At 43.3% G+C, this 25,256-nt stretch overlaps 1 protein-coding gene across 4 annotated transcripts in view; it reads right to left on the bottom strand.

Annotated features, from left to right (window-relative positions):
* Positions 1-910: 910 nt before the first annotated feature.
* The window catches only part of LOC106599337 (disks large-associated protein 1), a 137,714-nt gene continuing 113,368 nt past the window's right edge, over positions 911-25,256 (bottom strand). For 3 of the 4 annotated variants that reach the window (XM_014190522.3, XM_082973388.1, XM_082973389.1), the window contains exons 7-12: positions 6,911-7,305; positions 6,545-6,630; positions 4,971-5,410; positions 4,674-4,765; positions 4,411-4,563; positions 911-2,416 (exon numbers count right to left, since the gene is read on the bottom strand). In XM_014190522.3, the coding sequence (XP_014045997.3) occupies positions 2,201-2,416; positions 4,411-4,563; positions 4,674-4,765; positions 4,971-5,410; positions 6,545-6,630; positions 6,911-7,305 (1,382 nt within the window). In that variant the 3' untranslated portion in view covers positions 911-2,200. Of the gene's footprint in view, positions 2,642-4,410; positions 4,564-4,673; positions 4,766-4,970; positions 5,411-6,544; positions 6,631-6,910; positions 7,306-25,256 lie in introns of all 4 variants that reach the window. The other variant, XM_082973390.1, reaches the window with a different exon arrangement.

Here is a 25,256-nt window from a genome sequence, read left to right as displayed (position 1 = left end):
AAGGTCATCAAAGGTTAGTGCTGCATTTAGCTGTGGTTTTGGTTTTTGTGACATATATGCTTGCTTTGAAAATGGCTGTGTGATTATTTTTGGCAGGGTACTCTCCTAACATAATCAAATGTTTTGCTTTCGCTGTAAAGCCTTTTTGAAATCGGACAGTGTGGTTAGATTAACGAGAGTCTTGTCTTTAAAATGGTGTAAAATAGTCATATGTTTGAGGAATTGAAGTTATAGCATTTTTGAGGTATTTGTATTTCGCGCCACGCGATTCCACTGGCTGTAAGCGTCCCACCTAGCCCAGGGAAGTTAACACAGAAAAATAACATCAGGCTGACTGAAAAATGGAATCAGTCAGTGCAAATGAATACATGGTCAAGACCGGGAACAGAGTTCATCATTATTTTATTCTGTGTTCATATGTATGCACATATAATCTCTATACAATACAACATAAGATCAGAGTTGCATGACAGACCACTAAAACAGAATCCAAACAGTAAAAAAACTAAATCATCAATAAATAAATAGTTAAATAAATAAACTAATACAAGTATAAATTAGGTATAGATTTTGTATTTCTAATATTGTCTGCATGCTTACAGGAACATCCTCATGTATAATTTCTGTACAAACACACACATGGCTATTTTCAAGTACAAGTGTTGTTTTGACTATGTACAGTATGTTCATGAGGCTACTTGACCGTATTGAAGAAAGGCCAACATATCAAACAAGGAAATTAGGAAGCACTTTAAGAGACCCACACTCAAACATACACACTCACCTCTAAACACCGATGGACACAAACCGACACACACACACACACACACTCACCTCTAAACACCGATGGACACAAACCGACACACACACACACACACACACACACACACACACACACACACACACACACACACACACACACACCACACACACACACACACACACACACACACACACACACACACACACACACACACACACACACACACACACACACCATCACTAGGAGACCCTGATTTGATAGACTGAATTTCCATCTCTTCCTGAGAAATAACAGAGCTAAGCCTGTTCAACCACAGTCACATGGCCTTCCAGGAGTCCATTTGAGATTGAACTAACATACCGAGAAACAGTTTACTAATACAATTAAGCCACTGAACTTGCTACTGGAAAGACATTGTTAAGAAATTAAACAACTTGCATTCCAGAGATGTTTTTTATTGTCCCTCTCTATGTTTTTAGGGTATTTCATATTGGGTTGCTTATCACCACAAAGATCCTCACTTGTCATACAAATCTACTTTAGACACCTGTCCGACTTTACAGAAGGGAAATCACCAGAATTAGTTAATTAAGAACATGTATCAAAGAAAATTGTCTCTAGTTGTCCTTGTACCATTAATGATTCAAATGTTTAAACAGATAGTGATTCTCTAGAATAAGCAACTATGTCTTTAGAATAGACAGCATCAGCATACAAAACCAACAGAATTGGCTACAGAAAAGAAGGCATCCTTTTTATCTAAAATCTATGATCTTTACAGATGGGACTTCAAAACCAAAGTGTTCAGTTGTTTTGCACATTTACTTGATCTGATTTCAAATGAATATTGCTTAAGCATAATATACCCTGTTCGTTTGCCAATTATGTTACAATCAAAGAAAAAATATTGAGAAGGTTGAATCGGACATCAAGCAAGGGATTCTGTTTGGCCCATGCTTAGGTAAAAGTAAAAATAGCTAAAGAAACCAAATACTCAAACATACTTATTTGCTTTCTTTTAGGATATCAACAGTTGTCTACATTAATTAAGAATGCTATACATTTCACAAGATCATGGTTTATGTTACACAGGTGTGGGTAAAAGTGATACACTTTTAAAAAAGAAGGATCACGAAGGAGTCATCTTCAAGCGAGGATCTATGTTACATAGATGGAAACAAGACCAGGATCAAATTTGTGAGAGAGACAAGAATATGTAAAAGAAACAACTATAACTGTTGGCATTTCTCTTCCCACTACAGAGAAAAGAGTTAGTGTGGTTATATTACAACATCTGTGTGGGTCTGTGTGCTCACAGGAACCATACCGTTAAAAGCTTATGTGTGCGTTTACCTGTGTGTGTGTGATCTAGCGGTGTGTGAGATGTAAGTGAATCTGTCTGTGTGGGTAGTGGTGAAGGTGTGCCTGCCGCGGAGCTCATAGCCTGGTCTGGGCCTCAGGGATATAGATCTCGATGCTGTCTGCACTCTCGGTGGCTGAGTTCTGCCGCACCGACGCGGCTCGCTTGGCGGCCATCAAGCGCTTGCGCGCATCCAGCCGCTGCTTCTCTGAGCTCTCCAGGGACCTATCACGGGCCAGGGGAGGGTGACCTTTTGGGGGTTTCTTTGGCACAGGAGGGGGGATCCGTCTCTCCTGAACAGGGATGACAAATAGTCAGTTAGCCCTTGGGGGGGGGGGGGGGGGACAGGAGCGTAGACAGCATTAGTACACCTATAGCAGCACATGGCTAGCGCTACAGATAGACAACCACACACGACGCAGTGGCGGGGGGGCGACTGACTGCATGAGGTACGGTGGCCCAGCGAGGTCAGGCCCCGTGGTGCGTGCCAGATGGAATGACTTCTCAAAACCAGCTCACTGTCGACAAGAACAACAGAACAAAAACATGGAGAAGCGGTCAGGAAATCAATAGTATAAAATGCAACAGCCATGATACTGTACAGTAACAACATCTCTACAGTCGTTAATACAACAAATGACAGGAAAATGGCAACATTCAACTTTTGGGTGTGAGGTGTTTCACTGTGTTAAATGATGGTGTATAAAACTGAATGAATATGATGGTGTATGAAACTATTGATGGTGTATAAGTTGTAATGAGTGATTCACGCCATGTGAAGCACTTAAAGGTATGCGGTACAGCTCATAAACCTTCACCATCTAGACCAGTGGTCACCAACCGGTCGATCTCCAAGGTATTCCTAGTCGAGCACCAAACATTTCTGTAAAAACCCCAACGATAAAGCCTTGCGTTCCTATTTTTTTTTATTTTTTCGTGCTGTTGGCGATAGGTGCACTTGATTCAGCAGCCCTAGTGCCGGGAAGGCAAATTGTTCCCATTTTTTAACCATTTCATGTGTCTGAAGGGAGAACTCCACCTACCCAGCAGGCCCAGAGAGCAAATCAAGTGCACCTATAGGCCTACCACTGGCCAATCAGATAGCTCAGATCACTGTGTCTTTATTTATTAGATTTATTTTACCTTTATTTAACCAGGTAGGCAAGTTGAGAACAAGTTCTCATTTACAATTGTGTCTGCACAGTTTCATTGAGCCATAGACTGTAAAAAGAAGACTCGAACGCACAGCAAAATCGATACTGTAAGATTTCAAATGGTTTAAAAACATGACTAGAGAGAGACTCAACGAATACCGCAAAGAGCTGCTGTTTTTATGAGCAAGCTCATGTTTAAGTTATTATTCAGCAATGTCAACACTTAAAATGCACGTTCTCCCTTCTTCCACTTACGCTACAAACAGCACTGCCGCTGCATTAAAGGAGTAGCCTCTAGCAAAGTGTTCCCATAAGCTTGCATTGTTATTATTAGCGGCTTGTGTCTTTTTTAATATCCAGGAATATTTCACTTTCTCAGGTCAGAGGAGTAACATGAATTAGTCCATGAGGCAGAAATAATGCAGTGCCACTTGAGTTTTGCCATCAACTGAAAGACTGCGTCCCCTTTTGTCAGTGGAGGGAGGGACAGTGGAGGGACAGCAGAGGGACAGTGATTCGGGTGAGAGGCAGCCTCACTGCTGCTCTCTTCCTCCCCTCAGACTGACCATCAGATGCAGGCCATCAATCAGCTGTGCCTCACAAGTAATACAACAAAGTATCTATTACCAGTGTGATCATATACCTCAATTTTCTAAATATCATTTAACAATAGTCTGAGAAGAACAACATTGGCAGGGCAATTCAAGCATTCAAATTATGCAATGATAATTTATTGGGTGTATAGCCTACTGCACAAATCTCATTGCTACATAACTGTTTTTAAATGGTTAATGTTGCATAGGCTTACATTTAAGTTGTGTTTAAAAAGAATCTGAGTGGTAGATCTCAACTTGTATTTTGACTCATGAAGTGATCTGGACTCAGAAAAGGTTGGTGAGCACTGATCTAGACAAAAGTCAGTTGTTGCCAAACCAAAGAAAATCATTTATACAGTATGTTAACAAATAATAATTGTGAAGTTACAACAGCGATACTAGATCATGCAATGAGTTAAAGCTACTGATTTGTTTCTGCATGATCAGTATATCTTGGCTGGTCGGAATGATGAGCTGAGTCTCCATTGACTTAGACAGCATAGACAGATACTAGCTGGTCCTGGACGCCTGTTTTACCTTTCTCTCTGGGGGGTCCAGGGGCTTCCAGTTGTTGGCCCTCAGCTGGTGCAGCTCGTCAAACTTCAGGCTGATGTTCTCGATGGACAGCTGGAGCATGTCCCAGAAACCAGCCAGGTCCTGAGAGATGGGCCGCGGGCGGGCGTTGGGGTTCTGATCCCAGATCAGTAAAAAAGGGAAGAACGAAACAGAGTTTTATCTCAGATTTTATGTGAAGAACAGGAGGGGTCAAAGGAAACTGAAGAACTAGAAGAGTCGCACACCAGGTTCTCCTCACAAAGTTCCCGGAACTGCTGGAACTTCTGTGACATCAGGAGCTGAGCACTTCCTACGGCAAGCCTCATTTTCCCCAAGACTGTGGAGAGGAAGATAATGTAAACACAGATCAGATCACACAGGGAGAAATCAGAGGACTGTCTCATTGTGATGGCGGGAATGAGGCCACCTAATTGTACCTATCACAAGTACAATTATGCACAACTACGCAGCACTAGCCTCCACTGCACTCACACAATTGTGATAGGTAGTGGTGTAAGTGCCTTTGAACAGGCCAGACTCACTGTCATCCGGCAGGTCGTTCTCCTGTTCGTCCTGCTTCATCTGTCTGCACCAGCCCTTCATGCGGTCCGTCTCAGCCTGCAGCAGCTTGAGGAACCAGCGTCCATCCCTCTGGCACACGGACTTCTGGACTACCTCCAGGGGATCTTCGGTCACGCTGTCGATCCAGGGGTCAGGCGGGGGCAGAATGGACGGGTCGAAGCACACGTCATCGTAGTCGTCTGAGGTACAGGCGTGGTAGTGGTTGCCCGAGCCCTGGATGCTGACGGTGGAGGCAGAGGCTGGCGAGGTGGCGGCTTCGCGGGAGTACTTGCGGGACACAGAGCCTGAGAAGGGCAGGTCTGTTTCTGGGGAGTCCAGGGGGCTGTCTAACATGTCAGGCATGTCCAGGTCTGCCTGTACTGCTGCCGTTACACTGTTGGAGCGGATGAACTGCCGGTATCTGCCAACAGGGGGAGATATACATCAGTGCTCAGTCTGAGGTGACCTGACTAGTAAAACTTGAACCTAATTTAAGGCTATACATAAGGTGCAGAGTTTTTTTCTGGCCAGGTCACAATGTGGTCAGAAAAACATCAGGCCCTGCATTTGATCTGAAACTACCAGTACTAGAACATTCTATTCTCCATCCATTCTGATGGATGGAAGGTGCATTTTACCACATTTTGAGCCAATCCATGGTACCATGAATGAACATCCCACACAGAGTTAGTGAGGGAGGTGTACAGAGACACAGAGTGAGGGAAGGGAAGGGGCCCTAGGCTGCAGTCATCACGGAGCAAGCCTACTACTCTAAAACACCCACCAGCCATGACTATTCCTTTAGAGGGAGCGCCCTTCACTACAGACACACAGCAGAGCTGTACAAGAACTGCCTCACCATGCCGATGACTATTCATGCTATATTTGTCCTATACAACACATAGGATGGAGCAGAACACACATAGCACAAGGAAGAAATACACAATAAGCTTTATAACGTGAATAATTTCACTCTGATTCATATTCAAACTCTCACAGTCTTTAGTATGACTAAGCTGCCGTAGTGGGCAGTCAGTGCTCCTCATTAACAGACAGAAGTTGGAGAAACCAGCTGCAGTCAGCTACTTTAAAGCCTACCCAGACTATTTCTCCAACTTCTATCTCCGATATCAAAAATGAGAGAATAATCTTGTGAGTGAGAGTAGGCGTTTGGTTTGCCTCATCAGACTGCAGTTGCAGGTGAGCTGGAGATGACTCAGCTGAAGTCACTGAAGAGGTGTCACTGAAGAGGTGTCACCGGCGACGCCAACAGACAAACACAACTCACTCACCATTTCCCTTTCAGAGAAACGAGGCAGGAAATGCCATAGTTCCAAATGTCTGTTTTGCAAGCACAGCTGTTCCACCGCATTAACAACCCTAGGCACAAGCTGCTTCTCCCAGCAACCCCTGACTCACTTAGTAACGGCCTTCATTTGTAAATGGATGCCTTTCTCTGGACATTCACACAAAAAGGTCATGAAGGCAAGAAACAGTGAAGGACTGACATTCTGAACTGACTGATAGAGAGAAAATGAGAGAGAGAGAGACTCACCCTCTCTCGTCCTCCACCTGGACCCCAATTGATTGGAACTTGGACTGGTCCTCCATCTCCAGAGCTTCCTCTTCTGGCCCGTCCACCTGGACATAAAATTATACAAAAAACGAATTCAACTATAAACTAGACATCTATTTCTCAGTCACTACAATATACAGAACACCAGGGTGAAGTAAATGTAAACATCTGCCACTAGAGGACAGTATAGAGCAAGAGTAGAACCTGTCAAATCAGAAAGGGGATGAGGATCCAGTCTCTCAAAATCCGGCTCGTGTGTCAACTAATTCATTTCTTATTATTCCCATATCAGATCAAACAATATGTCAAACGAGAAGTGGTTGTGAGGTAGTGTCTACCACAGACCTGGATGCCGATGGACAGCTGGCACTTGGCCCGTCTGGCCTGCTCCTTCCTGCTGTCCTCAGTGATATGGGCCAAGGCTGAGGTGGTGGTGGTGATGGTGATGCTGCTGTTCGCGACATGCTGGCTAGCAGGGCCGTGGACCTGGGCGTTGGCCGCCTCAATGGCTGCTGTTAGGGCCTTCATGCTGTCGATGCTCTCTGTGGAGTTAGACAGGCCTGACTGGATGGTCATGTCTCCCTGCGGGTGACTGTCCCTGCCCCCCTGGCCATGGCCATCTATGTAGGCATCCTGGGCCGACTCGGTGCTGCTCTGGGCTGTGATGGAGATGAAGGGTTTGGAGGTGCGGGGCGGCACCGGGGGAGGGGTCTTCTTATAGGTTGTGATGCATGATGACACTGTGGGGAACCATGGGAGAGGTAAAGTACTTGCGAGTGGGATATTTAACACACACATTATGTCATAGCTTTCTAACATATGAAGTAGGAATGTATATTCTACTCTCCCACTGTGGACAGGTATGGATGTTCTCATACACACAGTCAAATCTATAGGTGATCAGGGGAGGGCCACAAGTCTAATTGATGAAGAGGGAACATGTTAAAATCTAAAGAGGTAATGGTGATAGTAGTGGTAGAGGTATGTGAGTCAATTAATAGAAAGACATGAATAAAACACAAGGGTTTTTTATTCCTACTCTTTCCACCTCTTTCTCTACCACACTCACCCTCTTTTTAAAGTTTGTGATAGCTTGTTTTTGTGATGGCTTACACAATCTAGTCAAGAGTTAACTGCTCATTACAAAATGTGCAATTACAGCAAAATAATGAGGGTTAGTCATGCAAAGGTAGAAGGAAACACAAAAGCACAGCAAATGAACAGTCATGGAGTTTCTCATAGAGTGCGGAACTGTGAGATGGTAAATCATGCAACACAAATTAGCAGACAGACAATGCATCTGTTCAGACTATACAATGCATTCGGAAAGTATTCAGACACCTAGATTTTTCCAACATTTTGTTATGTTACAGCCTTATTCTAAAATGGATTGAATCTACACACAATACCCCATAATGACAAATCAAAAAGAGGTTTGTAGAAATTTTTGCAAATATATATATTTATATATACACTGCTCAAAAAAATAAAGGGAACACTTAAACAACACATCCTAGATCTGAATGAAAGAAATAATCTTATTAAATACTTTTTCTTTACATAGTTGAATGTGCTGACAACAAAATCACACAAAAATAATCAATGGAAATCCAATTTATCAACCCATGGAGGTCTGGATTTGGAGTCACACTCAAAATTAAAGTGGAAAACCACACTACAGGCTGATCCAACTTTGATGTAATGTCCTTAAAACAAGTCAAAATGAGGCTCAGTAGTGTGTGTGGCCTCTACGTGCCTGTATGACCTCCCTACAACGCCTGGGCATGCTCCTGATGAGGTGGCGGATGGTCTCCTGAGGGATCTCCTCCCAGACCTGGACTAAAGCATCCGCCAACTCCTGGACAGTCTGTGGTGCAACGTGGCGTTGGTGGATGGAGCGAGACATGATGTCCCAGATGTGCTCAATTGGATTCAGGTCTGGGGAACGGGCGGGCCAGTCCATAGCATCAATGCCTTCCTCTTGCAGGAACTGCTGACACACTCCAGCCACATGAGGTCTAGCATTGTCTTGCATTAGGAGGAACCCAGGGCCAACCGCACCAGCATATGGTCTCACAAGGGGTCTGAGGATCTCATCTCGGTACCTAATGGCAGTCAGGCTACCTCTGGCGAGCACATGGAGGGCTGTGCGGCCCCCCAAAGAAATGCCACCCCACACCATGACTGACCCACCGCCAAACCGGTCATGCTGGAGGATGTTGCAGGCAGCAGAACGTTCTCCACGGCGTCTCCAGACTCTGTCACGTCTGTCACATGTGCTCAGTGTGAACCTGCTTTCATCTGTGAAGGGCACAGGGCGCCAGTGGCGAATTTTCCAATCTTGGTGTTCTCTGGCAAATGCCAAACGTCCTGCACAGTGTTGGGCTGTAAGCACAACCCCCACCTGTGGACGTCGGGCCCTCATACCACCCTCATGGAGTCTGTTTCTGACCGTTTGAGCAGACACATGCACATTTGTGGCCTGCTGGAGGTCATTTTGCAGGGCTCTGGCAGTGCTTCTCCAGCTCCTCCTTGCACAAAGGCGGAGGTAGCGGTCCTGCTGCTGGGTTGTTGCCCTCCTACGGCCTCCTCCACGTCTCCTGATGTACTGGCCCGTCTCCTGGTAGCGCCTCCATGCTCTGGACACTACGCTGACAGACACAGCAAACCTTCTTGCCACAGCTCGCATTGATGTGCCATCCTGGATGAGCTGCACTACCTGAGCCACTTGTGTGGGTTGTAGACTCCGTCTCATGCTACCACTAGAGTGAAAGCACCGCCAGCATTCAAAAGTGACCAAAACATCAGCCAGGAAGCATAGGAACTGAGAAGTGGTCTGTGGTCACCACCTGCAGAACCACTCCTTTATTGGGGGTGTCTTGCTAATTGCCTATAATTTCCACCTGTTGTCTATTCCATTTGCACAACAGCATGTGACATTTATTGTCAATCAGTGTTGCTTCCTAAGTGGACAGTTTGATTTCACAGAAGTGTGATTGACTTGGAGTTACATTGTGTTGTTTAAGTGTTCCATTTATTTTTTTGAGCAGTGTATATATGTATATATATGCCTTTCCAAATCATGTCCAATCAATTGAATTTACCACAGGAAGTTGTAGAAACATCTCAAGGATGATCAATGGAAACAGGATGCACCTCAGCTCAATTTCGAGTCTCATAGCAAAGGGTCTGCATACTTATGTAAATAAGGTATTTCTGTTTTTATATTTATTGAATTTGCAAAAATGTCTAAAAACCTGTTTTCGCTTTGTCATTATGGGGTATTGTGTATATTGCTGAGGATTTTTATTTTTCTTTCATCCATTTTAGAATAAGGCTGTAACGTAACAAAATGTGGAAAAAGTCAAGGGGTCTGAATACTTTCCCAAAGGCACTGTACAGTATATCAGAGACAAACTTCATACTTCTATCCACAGTAACATCAATACAGGTCCAACTGTACATCAATACAGGTCCAATTGTACAAGAAAAATGCTTTTCAAATGAGTTCTTAAATTAATGTTTCACTTGTGAGTAATATTGGGATCGTCTCCAATACATATTAGATATATTATTCCATGGCAAGCTAACAAAGTGAGGTGTCTGTGGAGGAATGATCCATGTAGGGCGGCAGGATACTTATGTTACGTCGATGGAGAGAGACTTTGCTCTGTCTAGGCCCAGCCCCAGGTTCTGTCTGCTTTGACAAGTACTTCAAAACGCAAACTCTGACAGGACTGAATAAATAGCACCATGCCCTCAGACCACACAGAAGCAAAGAACAGTCTCTCTCTCTCTCTTTATCTCTCATACACAGACACACACCAACTCATGATCTCTTTTGACATCGCCACTTCGAAAACTTTGACGATAGAAATCAACTGTCTGGCTTTGTTTTTGATGAGCGATGGCTGGCAGGGAGAGGGAGAAGGGAGAAGGAGCACACAGAGACCACCAGCTCTGACTGAAACTGTGGAGCTTATTAGTGTAGCAGTGACCCCGCTGCACTCCGCCCCCTCTGCCCCTGGACCCCCCCTGGGCCTGCTGCCTGTACTGTATCTACGTCTGGGATGGGAACTAACACTGTTTCAGAGTCCCGGGTGAGGCGCTGGTTGTTATCTGAAAAGGAAAAGCGTGATTGGAGGTCTAGTCAGTTAATGGGACTTTGATGTGAAGGGTAGACAAGCACAGAGGCATTTTCTCCACTTGGCCGGGGGGAGATGTTATTGCAACAGCTTGACTGTTGGTGTGTGTGTGTGTGTGTGTGTGTGTGTGTGTGTGTGTGTGTGTGTGTGTGTGTGTGTGTGTGTGTGTGTGTGTGTGTGTGTGTGTGTACACATTGTGAACCATTAGATAACAATTATATGTATATTACACACACCTGAAAAATCTATAGCTAATTACAAAACCACAATTTGTCAAACAAAGCCTATTGTGCTGTAGAGACAATACTCATTGAGGCAGAATACACATATTATGCTGTTAATCAATAGCCTCCTAGTAGCAGGTCCTTCCAGGGTTGTGTATGACATATAATCCCCTCCATATGTACTTGGACAGTGAAGCTAATTTATTCTTAATTTGGCTCTATACAACACCATTTTGGATTTGAGCTCAAATTTTTCATATGAGGCGCCAGTACATAATGTCATCTTTTATTTGAGGGTATTTTCATACATATCTGTTTTACCATTTAGAAATGAACGCTCTTTATGTATCTAGCCCCCCATTTGAGGAAAACATAAGTATTTAGACAAATTCACTTATAGCGTCAATGCTACATCAAGTTTGCGACTATACAAACTTGTTGGATGCATTTGCAGTGTGTTTTGGTTGTGTTTCAGATTATATTTTTGCCTAACAGCAAGTGAATTGTTAATAAATGTATTGTGTCATTTTGGAGAAACTTTAATTGTGAGTAACAATAGAAGATGTTTCTGAACACACATTCATGTGTATACTACCATGATTATGGATATGATTATGGATAATCATGGTAGTATCCACATTAATGTAGAAGTGTTCAGAAACATCTTAGGAGTGAGAAAGTTACAAAAGACACAAAGATCATTGACCCACCCACCCCACAAAAAACAAACCTCCAGTTAATGGTAATGGTGAGAGGCTTTGTTTTGCTGTAGCCTCTAACCTTCTCACTCAACATTATTAATTAATTTATTCCTGATTTGTCTTAATCATGGCATTGTCTGGATTCATTCAGAAGTGTTCAGAAACATCTTATCTACTCACTGAAAGAAAATTACACCAGCCATCACTCAGTTCCTATTGGGCAAAACATGACCCAAAAGTTTTTAGGACTATCCAATCGAATCATCACATTAGGAATGGCGCACACGCGCAGCCGATTTGGGGTCTGGTCTGGTCAGCCCTGGTCTCTCTTATACCGAACCCAAATCGGCTGCGCGTGTACGCCATCGTGCATAAATGTATTTTGTCTCCCCACACCAAACGCGACCACGACATGCAGGTTAAAATATCAAAACAAATTCTGAATCAATTATATTAATTTGTGGACAGGTCGAAAAGCATTAAACATTGCACTTGCTAGCCAATTTGTCCTATTTAGCTAGCTTGCTGTTGCTAGCTAATTTGTCCTGGGATATAAACATTGAGTTATTTTACCTGAAATGCACAAGGTCCTCTACTCCACCAATTAATCCACACATAAAACGGTCAACCGAATCGTTTCTAGTCAACTCTCCTCCTTCCAGGCTTTTTCTTCTCTTGACTTTATATTGCGATTGCCAACTTTCATAAATTACGTGCATTACCGCCACCGACCTATTTCGTCTTTCACTCACCCACGTGGGTATAACCAATGAGGAGATGGCACGTGGGTACCTGCTTAGGAGAGGCAGGACTTGCAGCGTGATCTGTGCCAGAAATAGAACTGACTTCTATTTTAGCCCATGGCAACGCAGACACTCGTTGGCGCGCACGATCAGTGTGGGTGAAATAATTGAATAATATAGATTTCAAAATGTATTTTGCAACGCTCATGCACGCGACGCAAGCGGTGTAGTCAGCCTGTTAGAGGACAGGCTGAATGACACTGACACTACCAAGAAGACCAATCAATCCCGGCCAGATAATTAGTCTCCATTTCACGGACAGGCAGCACAGATCTGTGTGTTACCTCTCTAAAGGCTCACACATCACACCGAATGTGGATCTAGCGTTCGTCTGCCAATTGTCTTAGCGCACTGTGTGTTAGGGACCACCAAAAATGTTACATGTAAAATCGGTGCGCAGTCGGTTCACAAATTACGTTCAGCGATGCTAAGTACTTTCAGCCAGCAAACACCATTGGTGTGTCTGAGCCCTAAGTGTGTGTGTTCCCTCCCTTATACACAAGAACAGACCGAAATACAGAGATAGATGTGTGATATAGCACACGAGCTAAGTGGAATTCTTATTTTTTTTGTATTCAGCCATGCAGGTAGTGTAGGCGGAAGTATGTAAATACTTGTGAGTCATATTGTATGACTATGTTTATACGTTGCACATCTGGCTTCAGGGAAGAGAACACTCATTAGCTAAGTACAGTGTTATGTGCCATGATCTAATCAGGATCTTCCTACAGGGGAAACAACAACAACAACAACAAACATGGCTGCTTACAAAAAAAGTGTTACTTGAGTTATTGATACCATCCTTACCTTCACTATTCTGTCACCAGCACAGTGTGGAAATGAAATGATGATATTATTAAATTAAGATATGGGTAAGAACCCAAGAGAACGGATGGAGAACTCAAGTGTGTATGACTCAGCGTCTTTTTACTGAGAGAGAGATAATCAATCATAATTGAGTCAGTAAGAGCTAAATATGAAGATGTAGGTGTAGGTCACATATGCTATAAACAACGCTGAAGATTACTGTGGACCAGGGCATCCATTGTAACACGAAGTACCATGACAACCATTTTACCATGACAACCATTTCCTTTTAATTGCCCACAATGTCGTCACTTTGTTCTCTGTGCGAGCCCTTGTGAAATGTGAAAAGGGATATGTGCTTTGTTGTGCTACAGTGCTGTGCCTCTATGTATTGTATCTTTTTAAAGATCTCCACGGTACTGTACATGTTCTGGTTCATGATGTGAAGCAGAAAAACATTAGAAGACTTCAAAACACAGCCCCAATCCTCCACCACCACTGCAAGAATCTATAAAAGGATCCTCTTAAGTTCCATAAAGCCACTGTGCTAACTGATAAACATGTACTGCGGTGCATAGTAAAGATTATCCCATATTATCCCATGTAACATGCTTACAAACCCTGTCATTCAGGAATCTAATGCCATTCCATAACTATTTTCAAATAATAATAAAAAACACAAATTAAAAAAATTCTGCGTGTATATCAACTTCTTCCCATATGCATCTCATCTCGTCTGTTCCAGTCCGCAGTAGGAAGTAGCTGTCAACAGATTCACAGTTTCAGCAGAATATTCACGTATTCCTTGACAGGGTCAGAATGGAGGCAGAACCCCTCTTGTGTGTTTTGGCACATGCAGCGTCAGCGGAAGGAAAGACGGGCTCATTCATGCCCTGCTAGGCCGGAGGTTAACAGTGGTTGACAGACAGGCAGGAGCCAGGGCAGGGCCAGAGGGTGATGAATGAGGCCTTCTAGCCGTAGAACACATATGGGTTATCCACCAGCGGTGTTACTCAGACTGCCTTGGGAATGATCTCAGTCCATGGTGGATTTCTTTCTGGGAATGAGGCACGGAGACAGGCCCCACATGACTCAGATCTCCAGCTATAACCAGTGTTGTTTACACGGTATGACAGCGTCTGAGGAAATAATAGTCTAGGGTAAGATGACGGCTATTTGTATTCTACTGCCTTGCTTGGCTTGCTGGAGATGAAGGTCACTATTTTTTAAATAGTTTGAAAGTGTAAACGCATTGCCTCTTGAAGAATGTATTATTAGCTGGCAGTGTAGAAACACTGTAAATGTCGCTGAAACACCTGACTACACTAGAACAACTAGTGTTTTGAGAGTGCTCTCTTTCCCAAAACACTGATCCCTACACTGAGTACCATCACTAGCTACACTCTATTCTCTAAGTCCAGGGGACATCCTTTTGTAACAGCTCTGACTGCACAACTCCTGAGCTGTAATAGTATCCCCTCCTCATCTCGCTCTTTCTCTCCTCATCGCTCTCTCCTCTGCTGTATGTATGAGCCAGCAGGAGTCCTAGGGCTCAGCTTGCACCAGTATTACACAGATGTCATGTACAATCACCCATATCTACTCTCAGCAGCAGCAGCACCCACACCCACTCACCACTACACACCAAGGGCCTCTTGGCATCCCATCATCTTAACTGTTTAGGGAAACACGTCAATCACACACATCTGTCTCACAGATTACTAAGGATGGGAGGATGGATGGAAAACACTTTCACAAGTATCATGGGATTAAGAAGCTTTATATCTGATCTGCCGCGTACCGTATGTAAAAATATAGCCTCGCTTTCCAGGCTTCCTCAAGTGATTAACGAGACTTGGAAGGATGGCATCACGAGTCTAGTAAAATATGACAAAATAATCAAGAATCACATGGTAATTCATCAGATAAAATTGATTCTGTTTATCTGACCTACAAGGCTTCCTTGTAAATTGCATTCACCTAAAATAACCAAGACACCTGAGTTACAACTTTGAACTATGCCCATCTCCTGCTTTCCATTCCCTTAGGCAGATGGTATGTCTCAGGGAGCCAGACTCAGAGCCATGTACGAGGGGTAGAGGTGCCCTCTGAATGTCAGCACCAACACTCCTCCCCATTGACTCTCCCATAAGTCTCTCTCTCCTCTCTCTCTCGTACAGCAGTGCATAAATCTCTCACAGCACCATGGCGATGAGCCATCACTGGGATCGCCCCCTCCCTCCACTGCACACCAAGCGTCAATGTCAGGGCCTCACTCTGATGAGCTTGGCTCTCTTATTTCTGCCAAAAAACCTTGTGGACTTTTTAATATTTATTTTTATTTTTACCTTTATTTAACTAGGCAAGTCAGTTAAGAACAAATTCTTATTTTCAATGACGGTCTAGGAACACTGCCTTGTTCAGGGGCAGAATGACAGATTTGTACCTTGTTAGCTCAGGGATTCGAACTTGCAACCTTTCGGTTACTAGTCCAATGCTCTAACCACTAGGCTACACTGCCGCCCCGGTGTTACTTTCTTTTTCACAAAACCTTGAAGACCAAAAACCCTTTTCTCTCAAAACGTTGTGGACCAAAACCCTTTCCCTCTCAAAACCTTGTGGACCAAACCCCTTTTCCTCTCAAAACCTTGTGGACCAAACCCCGTTTCTGTTGAACTGTGTTATTAGGAGAAGAGTCCACAAGGTTTTGTGAACAAAAGGTTTAGGTTCACACGGTTTTGTCAGGGCTGTACGCTCCGGTTCGATTCCCTATTCTGTCTCTACTCCTCACAAAACAGCTTATGACGTTGTTGCTGCCGTTTTCAATTCACACACAAGCTTATCAAAGGATGTCGCCGCCCTGTGTTCATATTAATATAATTATATGTTTTAGGCAGAATTATCTACAAAACATTAAACGGCTTGTCTGCCTTTTTGAAATGGGTGGGGAAATTATAAATGGTGGGAAAGGAGGATATCAGAGATGCAGATAAGTCAAAGCACAGAAAGGGGAAGTGATTTGCATGGGCTTTAGATGTCTTAGCCTGGCTCTTAACTGGAGGGTGACCTCTTTCAGGGCCATGCTCCCCTAATGCCTAATTAATCTGCTGCCTCATTAGAAATCTTCTTCAACTGCTTTTATTTGATGTGGACAAGGACATCATAGGTCAGATTATCGAGAATTGATGAAAATGTATGATACATAGACAATAACATACCTGTACAGTATGGAGTACAAAGAAAACATACTGCTTCTGTGCCCACATACAATGAAAAATAGTACCACTCTCAAGCCCATTATCTTACATGCAAACTAGATTTCGGCATCATGTTCAAACTTATGAGAGCATCCTCTGATCCCCCCCACAGCTCAAATGTCTAGAGATGTTGTGGAGTGCTGACGGCAGAGTCGGGACAGGACGCAAATGCCAGCTTGATGTTTTCACTCAGACCCAACGGCCATCGTGAAAGATGAAATAGTCCAGAAACTTCCCTCCACACATTTTCTCATCTAGGGTTGCAAAGCTACCGTTAATTTACCAATGTTAGTGGAATCTTCAGTAATTAACAGGTAATCTATGGTAACTTATACTTGAATAACTTAAAATAAATGTATTCATATATAGTATTCATTTTTTACATCTGTGTCCATATTGTCCATCAGTTTCTAGTGGATAGACCATATGGTCCAAGAGAAATTTGTCCAATTAATGAAAAAATAATCTAATCAACAATGGCATTCTTTTTTATTAACTCTGCAACTCTTTTTTTCTCTCAACTGCCACCAGTTTGGCACGTAAACATTTACAACAAAGACATATTGACATCGTCAAATAAATAATGTGCATAAAATAAATAAACAATATTTCACACGTTTTTCTTTTTCTCCACTCGCTCAAGCAGCTCTCCTGCGGGTCCAGCCCATATGTCTGCCTTGACTACCCCCGGGCGCAGAACAGCAGGATGGAAAGTAGCGAGCGCACATCTTCATGCAGATATGCAGCACCAGCAAAGAGTTGGAGGTAGAGTTAAATAAAGCTCTTATTATTTATCTGATTCAGATGACTGTACCTAGCTTCTTTTTCATCAACTATGCATATCTGAAGTCTTTGTTGTTGCAGTACTGAAGCATTATACGTTTTAATAGCTAAACGAGAAGATAAGCAAATGGCTCCTTTATTTTCACAAGACAACTCAACATCAGAGAGATCTGTCCTTAGCAGTTCTGTTATTATTTCATTCTACCTCTACATGGTAACGGTACTTTTCAAGATTATCTATAAACTCAACAATTATTTTCAAACTACATGTTGTTTTAATTTAAAATATGGCAAAATGGTCCTGATGATCATTTCCTGGGACTACAGAGATGTCTCTTAACGTTTCATCCTGGGATGTCAAACAGAGCCTTGCTGTCAGTGGATTGCCACGAGGAGAACAAGAATTCCCAGAGGAACAGTCAAACTAGGTTGCAGGAAGTTCACCCCAAATCAGCACTGACATCTGGGACTCATCTGATGGGGCAGTCTAAGTTTGATAAAGTCCTTTGAAGCATTTCAGTGAAATTATGAAAACATAATTACATTTTAGAGGGTCCTTATCATATACACACACTTTATCTCCGAAAATATTGTATTAATTACAGAAAATTTGATGTTTTTGTCTTGTAAGTACTACACAATGCCTGGAAGAAAAACAATCAGACAAAAGGGGATTTTCTTCAGATTCATTAACCACATTTGAGAAATTAGTGCCATTTCCAAGCCTATTACACACATCAGCTCAGATTTAAAATGTTCTGTATATAACAATGATTTAATATACCAGGGAGAGACGATTATGTTCCTCATGCTGGACTGGACCAGGCAAGCAGCCATGTTTTGACCATAGCACCAATAAAAGTCAGATCTCCTCTCAAAGAGATACAGTGGTGATAAGCCTCAGGCTCAGCTCTACTTCTCCTGCTTAGAGCATCCTCAGGCTTAGTGCTGCTATGATTGTGTGTTGTATGTTTTGGGAGTCAGGTGAACATACTGTGATGCTGTGGAGAGAGTCTTTTTTGACATTGACCTTTGCTGGTATGTGCTGCACTGACAGTGTTGGTACAGTAGATCAATGTGCGTTGTGAAAGTGATAAACACAGACCTGTGGTGCTCTTGAGCATCTCCATAGTGGTGGTGGTGTGAATTATAGGCGATCCAGCGGAGACATTGACCTTTATTGGTCTATGCCACGCTGACAGTAGCGTTTGTTTTTGCTCTTGAGGGTCTAATCGTGGTGGTGGTTAGAGAAGACACTTCCATTTGCTACAGTGGTATGATAGAGCAGTGCGTGTTTTGACTCGCCAGACAAACAGAGCAACAGATCAAATCAAATTGTATTGGTCACAAACACATATTTAGCAGATGTTATTGAGGGTCTAGCTTCAACAGTGCAGTAGTATCTAACAGTAGTATCTAACAAATCCCAACAATACACACAAATCTAAAGTAAAAGAATGTAATTATGAAATATATAAATATTAGGACGAGCAATGTCGGAGTGGCATTGACTAAAATACAGTATATACATACTGCTTTACTCATTTCATATGTAAATGTTATTAAAGTGACTAGTGTTCCATTATTTAAGTGGCCAGTGATTCCATGTCTATGTATATAGGGCAGCAGCCTCTAAGGTGCAGGGTTGAGTAACCGGGTTGTAGCCAGCTAGTGATGGCTATTTAACAGTCTGATGGCCTTGAGATAGAAACTGTTTTTCAGTCTCTCGGTCCAAGCTTTGATGCACCTGTACTGACCTCGCCTTCTGGATGGTAACGGGGTGAACAGGCCGTGGCTCGGGTGGTTGATGTCCTTGATGATCTTTTTGGCCTTCCTGTGACATCGGGTGCCCCCGGTGATGCATTGGGCAGACCGCACCACCCTCTGGAGAGCCCTGCAATTGCGTGCAGTGCAATTGCCATACCAGGCGGTGATACAGCATCTGTAAAAGTTTGTGAGGGTCTTAGGGGCCAAGCCAAATTTCTTCAGCGTCCTGAGGTTGAAGAGACGCTGTTGCGCCTTCTTCACCACACTGTCTGTGTGGGTGGACCATTTCAGATCATCAGTGATGTGTACGCCGAGGAACTTGAAGCTTTTCACCTTCTCTACTGTGGTCACGTCAATGTGGATAGGAGAGTGCTCTCTCTGCTGTTTCCTGAAGTCCACGATCATTTTGTTGAAGTTGAGGGAGAGGTTATTTTCCTGGCACCACTCCGTCAGGGCCCTCACCTCCTCCCTGGAGGCTGTCTCGTCATTGTTGGTAATCAGGCCTCCAACTGTTGTGTCATCTGCAAACTTGATGATTATGTTGGAGGAATGTTTGGCCATGCATTCATGGGTGAACAGGGAATACAGGAGGGGGCTGAGCACGCACCCTTGTGGGGCCGCTGTGTTGAGGATCAGCGAAGTGGAGGTGTTTCCTACCCTCACCACCTGGGGGCGGCCCGTCAGGAAGTCCAGGACCCAGTTGCACAGGGCAGGGTTCAGACCCAAGGCCCCGAGCTTAATGATGAGCTTGGAGGGTACTATACTGTTGAAGGCTGAGCTATAGTCAATGAACAGCATTCTTACATAGGTATTCCTCTTGTCCAGATGGGATAGGGCAGTGTGCATCGTGATGGCATCGTAGGTGGATCTATTGGGGCGGTGTGCAAATTGAAGTTGGTCTAGGGTGTCAGTGGCGAATTTGCCAATCTTGGTGTTCTCTGGCAAAAGCCAAACGTCCTGCATGGTGTTGGGCTGTAAGCACAACCCACACCTGTGGACGTCGGGCCCTCATACCACCATCATGGAGTCTGTTTCTGACCGTTTGAGCAGACACATGCACATTTGTGACCTGCTGGAGGTCATTTTGCAGGGCTCTGGCAGTGCTTCTCCTGCTCCTCCTATCACAAAGGTGGAGGTAGAGGTCCTGCTGCTGGGTTGTTTCCCTCCTACGGCCTTCTCCACGTCTCCTGATGTACTGGCTTGTCTCCTGGTAGCGCCTCCATGCTCTGGACACTACGCTGACAGACACAGCAAACCTTCTTGCCACAGCTTGCATTGATGTGCCATCCTGGATGAGCTGCACTACCTGAGCCACTTGTGTGGGTTGTAGACTCCGTCTCATGCTACCACTAGAGTGAAAGCACCGCCAGCATTCAAAAGTGACCAAAACATCAGCCAGGAAGCATAGGAACTGAGAAGTGGTCTGTGGTCCCCACCTGCAGAACCACTCCTTTATTGGGGGTGTCTTGCTAATAGCCTATAATTTCCACCTCCTGTCTATTCCATTTGCACAACAGCATGTGAAATGTATTGTCAATCAGTGTTGCTTCCTAAGTGGACAGTTTGATTTCACAGAAGTGTGATTGACTTGGAGTTACATTGTGTTGTTTAAGTGTTCCCTTTATTTTTTTGAGCAGTGTATTTCAGATGGTGTCAACGTAATTTACGCTCACTCATTATGCAGCTGGACCTCACTTCATGTGAGAACTGTGAACCCACCGAGGAGAGACATGAAGATCTTTACCGCTGCAGGTGCTGTAAGGAGTACTGTGTGTGGACCAGACCAATGCTGTCCCAACATCCCTGCCTGGTGTATCTTGATGTACACTCAATCTCCAGAATTCAGCCTATGCCCTCGGTTATCTCCTGCTCCTCATGTGCTGCTTTAACTTGAGGATATACACACTGCAACGCATGGGTCATTTCCTGACAACACAGACTCCCCCTTTATAGCCAAATCACTCATTTGTGACATTTGAATAACAGCCTCCGGTAATCGGTCTCCCAGTTACCAGCTACCAAGCCATGTGGCATGAATCCTCATAAACTGATATCCCAACAATGCTACTAAAGTAACCCCTGCTACTACTGACACTGCCCATGACGCATACCTCAAACTCCATCATTTGCGCCATAGTCCAATTACATGCAATTACTTTAGCCTCCTTTAATTACTGTCCCTACAGCGACTGCCGTGAGTAACTACATGGAATCTGTCAAGTGTTCACTGGCTGTTAGAAATTAGGAAAGAGATGAATGAAGTTGGAAGAATATCCAACCTAACAAAACTCTGAGTCACAGGTTTCTTGAACCTGTGGTCTGTGGTCACCACCTGCAGAACCATTCCTTTATTGGGGGTGTCTTGCTAATTGCCTATAATTTCCACCTGTTGTCTATTCCATTTGCACAACAGCATGTGAAATGTATTGTCAATCAGTGTTGCTTCCTAAGTGGACAGTTTGATTTCACAGAAGTGTGATTGACTTAGAGTTACATTGTGTTGTTTAAGTGTTCCCTTTATTTTTGTTGAGCAGTGTAGTTCCTTTCTCAAAACTTTAAATACATTCATCAAAACTACATTGTACCATTAAAATTGAAAATACATTAATCAAAAGAACATGACTGCCTGCAAAAATATTAATGCAACCATACTTATATCTTGAGTCCATGCAGACAAAACGGAATTTTAGTCTGTGTAAAAAAAAAAAATCCCTGTCGATCAATACATTTTTATTCCAGTCACTAAATCATGATGATCAAAATTGTAAGTACAACTATGCAAAGGTGCAGAATTATGGGAAAGTCCTCTCCATTTATGCATATTTCACCAAACAATTTCATTCACAAAGAAAAAACTTTTCCTGAGAAAAAATGTAATGAAAAATAAGCACATTGTGTGCAGGATTAATTCATCTGTATCATCACAATCCAATTCCAAGCATTCAATACAAAGGTTGGTATAGCTCATAGTTTTGTAGACTTTCCATTGGGGCACAGAAACACAATCCACAATAGAAATAAGGAAAAGTGAATACAATGGAAGAACACAACTGATATGAATGTATAGGCCTAAATCTACACCAAAGGAAAGCTCTATAATGTAAGGTCACAATGTTGAAGAGGATGATTTGGGAGTAACCTAAAGTTACGTTGAAGTAATCCAACTTAATTCTCTGTATGTCCGCAATATTGTAAAAAAAATCTAACAAATAGACAATCCCCATTGCCTACATCTTTCCATAACGATGAGCAAAAAAGTAAATTAAAAAATTAAAAAAGTAAATAAGTAATACAAATACTGAGCTATATGGTATGATAATTAAAAAAAATATATATAAATAGGTGTCAAAATAACTGGCCCCACTAATGATTCTTATAAATAACAGTTATTGTATCTGCATTAACATTGTACTTTTTTTTGTTAAGTTCATCTCAGCTTAAGGAACTGTATTGTGGCCTTCCATGGCTTTTTGTTTCACTGGGTATCACAGATGTAAAATTAATTTGTCATCTATCACCATGGGGAAAAGCAAATAACTCACAAACGAAATGAGAAAAATGGTTGTTGACCTTCATAAATCAGGCAATGGGCACAAAATAATACCTAAATAAATATGATTTACCACTATTAGGGCAATAATTAAAACGTTTAAAACCACTGAAACAGTGGTTCACTTGCTGGTAAAGGACGCAAGTGTACCTTGTCCCCACACACACTGAAAAAGACAGTTCGGGAGGCAAAGGAAAATCGAAGGGCCACAGGTGGAGGATTACAGAACTTGATCGCATCTTGGAGTCACCAAGTCTCCAAATCTACAATTAGACGCCACCTCCATGCCATTAGGCTCTTTGGAAGGGTTTCCAGAAAATAGCCATTGATGAGAGCATCCAACAAATGTAAACGCCTGGAGTTTGCTAAACGGCATTGGCACTTGGATTGGAAACAGGTGCTATGGTCAGAGGATGGATATGCAGAAATAACCTCATACCTACTGTAAAATATGGTGGATCTTTGATGTTACGGGGCTGTTATGCTTCCAATAGTCCTTGGGTCTTGTTAAGGTCAACGGTACCATGAACTCTACCAAGTACAAGGACATTTTTGCCAAAAACCTGGTTGCCTCTGCCTGGAGTCTGAAACTGGATGTTCCAACAAGACAATGACCTCAAACACACATCAAAATAATTAATTTACCCCAAAAATCGACATTTTGTCTCCGGACTTGAACCCCATTGAAAACCTGTGGTCCATAAACACAGTCCATAAACACAGACCAAAGGATATCAAGAATCTGGAAATATTCTCTATAAAGGGCTTGCTGTTGCGTCACAAATGACCTAGCAACCACACCATGCGCCATGTTGGAAGACCAGAGTCAGTTTGTAGGATGCCTCCAAACATCCACATGGCTGGCTGCATTCTGCTACCACTGGAAACTTTGGGAAGATTGCTCATTATTTATTTTTCTAAGGAGCCAGAAAACTGAGGCAGTGGGAGAAATCAAATCAAATCAAATTGTATTGGTCACATACACATGGTTAGCAGATGTTAATGTGAGTACAGCGAAATGCTTGTGATTCTAGTTCCGACAGTCCAGTAATACCCAACAAGTAATCTAACAAATTCACAACGACTACCTATTACACACAATGTAAGGAGATGGAATAAGAATATGTACATATAAATATATGGATGCGTGATGGCCGTGTGGCATAGTCAAAATGCAATAGATGGCATAAAATACAGTATATACATATGAGATGAGTAATGTAGGATATGTAAACATTATTAAAGTGGCATTATTCAAAGTGACTAGTGATACCATTATTAAATCTAGTTATTAAAGTGGCCAGTGATTCGAGTTTGTATGTTGGCAGCAACCTCTCTATGTTGCTGCCAAAACTTTCCACCTTCTCCACTACTGTCCCGTCGATGTGGATAGGAGGGTGCTCCCTCTGCTGTTTCCTGAAGTCCACGATCATCTCCTATGTTTTCTTGACGTTGAGTGAGAGGATATTTTCCTGACACCACGCTCTGAGGGCCCTCACCTCCCCCCTGTAGGTTGTCTCATCATTGTTGGTCTACAAACTTGATGACTGAGTTGGAGGCGTGCATGGCCACGCAATCATGGGTTAACAGGGAGCACAGGAGAGGGCTGAGAACGCACCCTTGTGGGGCCCCAGTGTTGAGGATCAGCGGGGTGGAGATGTTGTTTCCTACCCTCACCACCTGGGGGCGGCCTGTCAGAAAGTCTAAGACCCAGTTGCACAGGGCGGGACCCAGTCTCAAGCTTAATGATGAGTTTGGAGGGTACTATGGTGTTGAATGCTGAGCTGTAGTCAATGAACAGCATTCTTATATAGATATTCCTCTTGTCCAGATGGGATAGGGCAGTGTGCAGTGTAATGGCGATTGCATCGTCTGTGGACCTATTGGGGCAGTAAGCAAATTGGAGTGAGTCTAGGGTATCAGGTAGGGTGGAAGTGATATGATCCTTAACTAGCCTCTCAAAGCACTTCATGATGACAGAAGTGAGTGCTATGGGGCGATACTCATTTAGTTCAGTTACCTTTGCTTTCTTGGGTACAGGAACAATGGTGGAAATATTGAAGTGGGGACAGCAGACTGGGATAGGGAGAGATTGAATATGTCCGTAAACACTCCAGCCAGCTGGTCTGTGCATGCTCTGAGGACGTGGCTAGAGATGCCGTCCTGGCCGGCAGCCTTGCGAGGGTTAACATGTTTAAATGTCTTACTCACATTTGCCAAGGAGAACGAGAGCCCACAGTCATTGAGAGCGAGCCACATCAGTGGCACTGTGTTATCCTCAACGCGGGAGAAGAACGTGTTTAGCTTGTGCGGGAGCAAGACGTCGGTGTCCGCGATGTGGCTGGTTATTCTTTGTAATCCGTGATTATCTATATACCCTGCCACATACGTCTCGTGTCTGAGCTGTTGAATTGCAACTCCACTTTTATCTCTGTACTCACATTTTGTCTGTTTGATTGCCTTATGGAGGGAATAACTACACTGTTTGTATTCAACCATATTCCCAGTCACCTTGTCATGGTTAAATGCGGTGGTTTACGCTTTCAGTTTTGCACGAATGCTGCCATCTATCCACGGTTTCTGATTTGGGTAGGTTTTAATAGTCACAGTGGGAACAACATCCGCTATACACTTCCTGATGAACTCAGTCAACG

The sequence above is a fragment of the Salmo salar genome, chromosome 03, assembly GCF_965601325.2.
Source record: "Salmo salar chromosome 03, fSalSal1, whole genome shotgun sequence".
Classification (NCBI taxonomy): Eukaryota; Metazoa; Chordata; class Actinopteri; order Salmoniformes; family Salmonidae; genus Salmo; species Salmo salar.
This window is presented reverse-complemented; position numbering and strand designations above follow the sequence as displayed.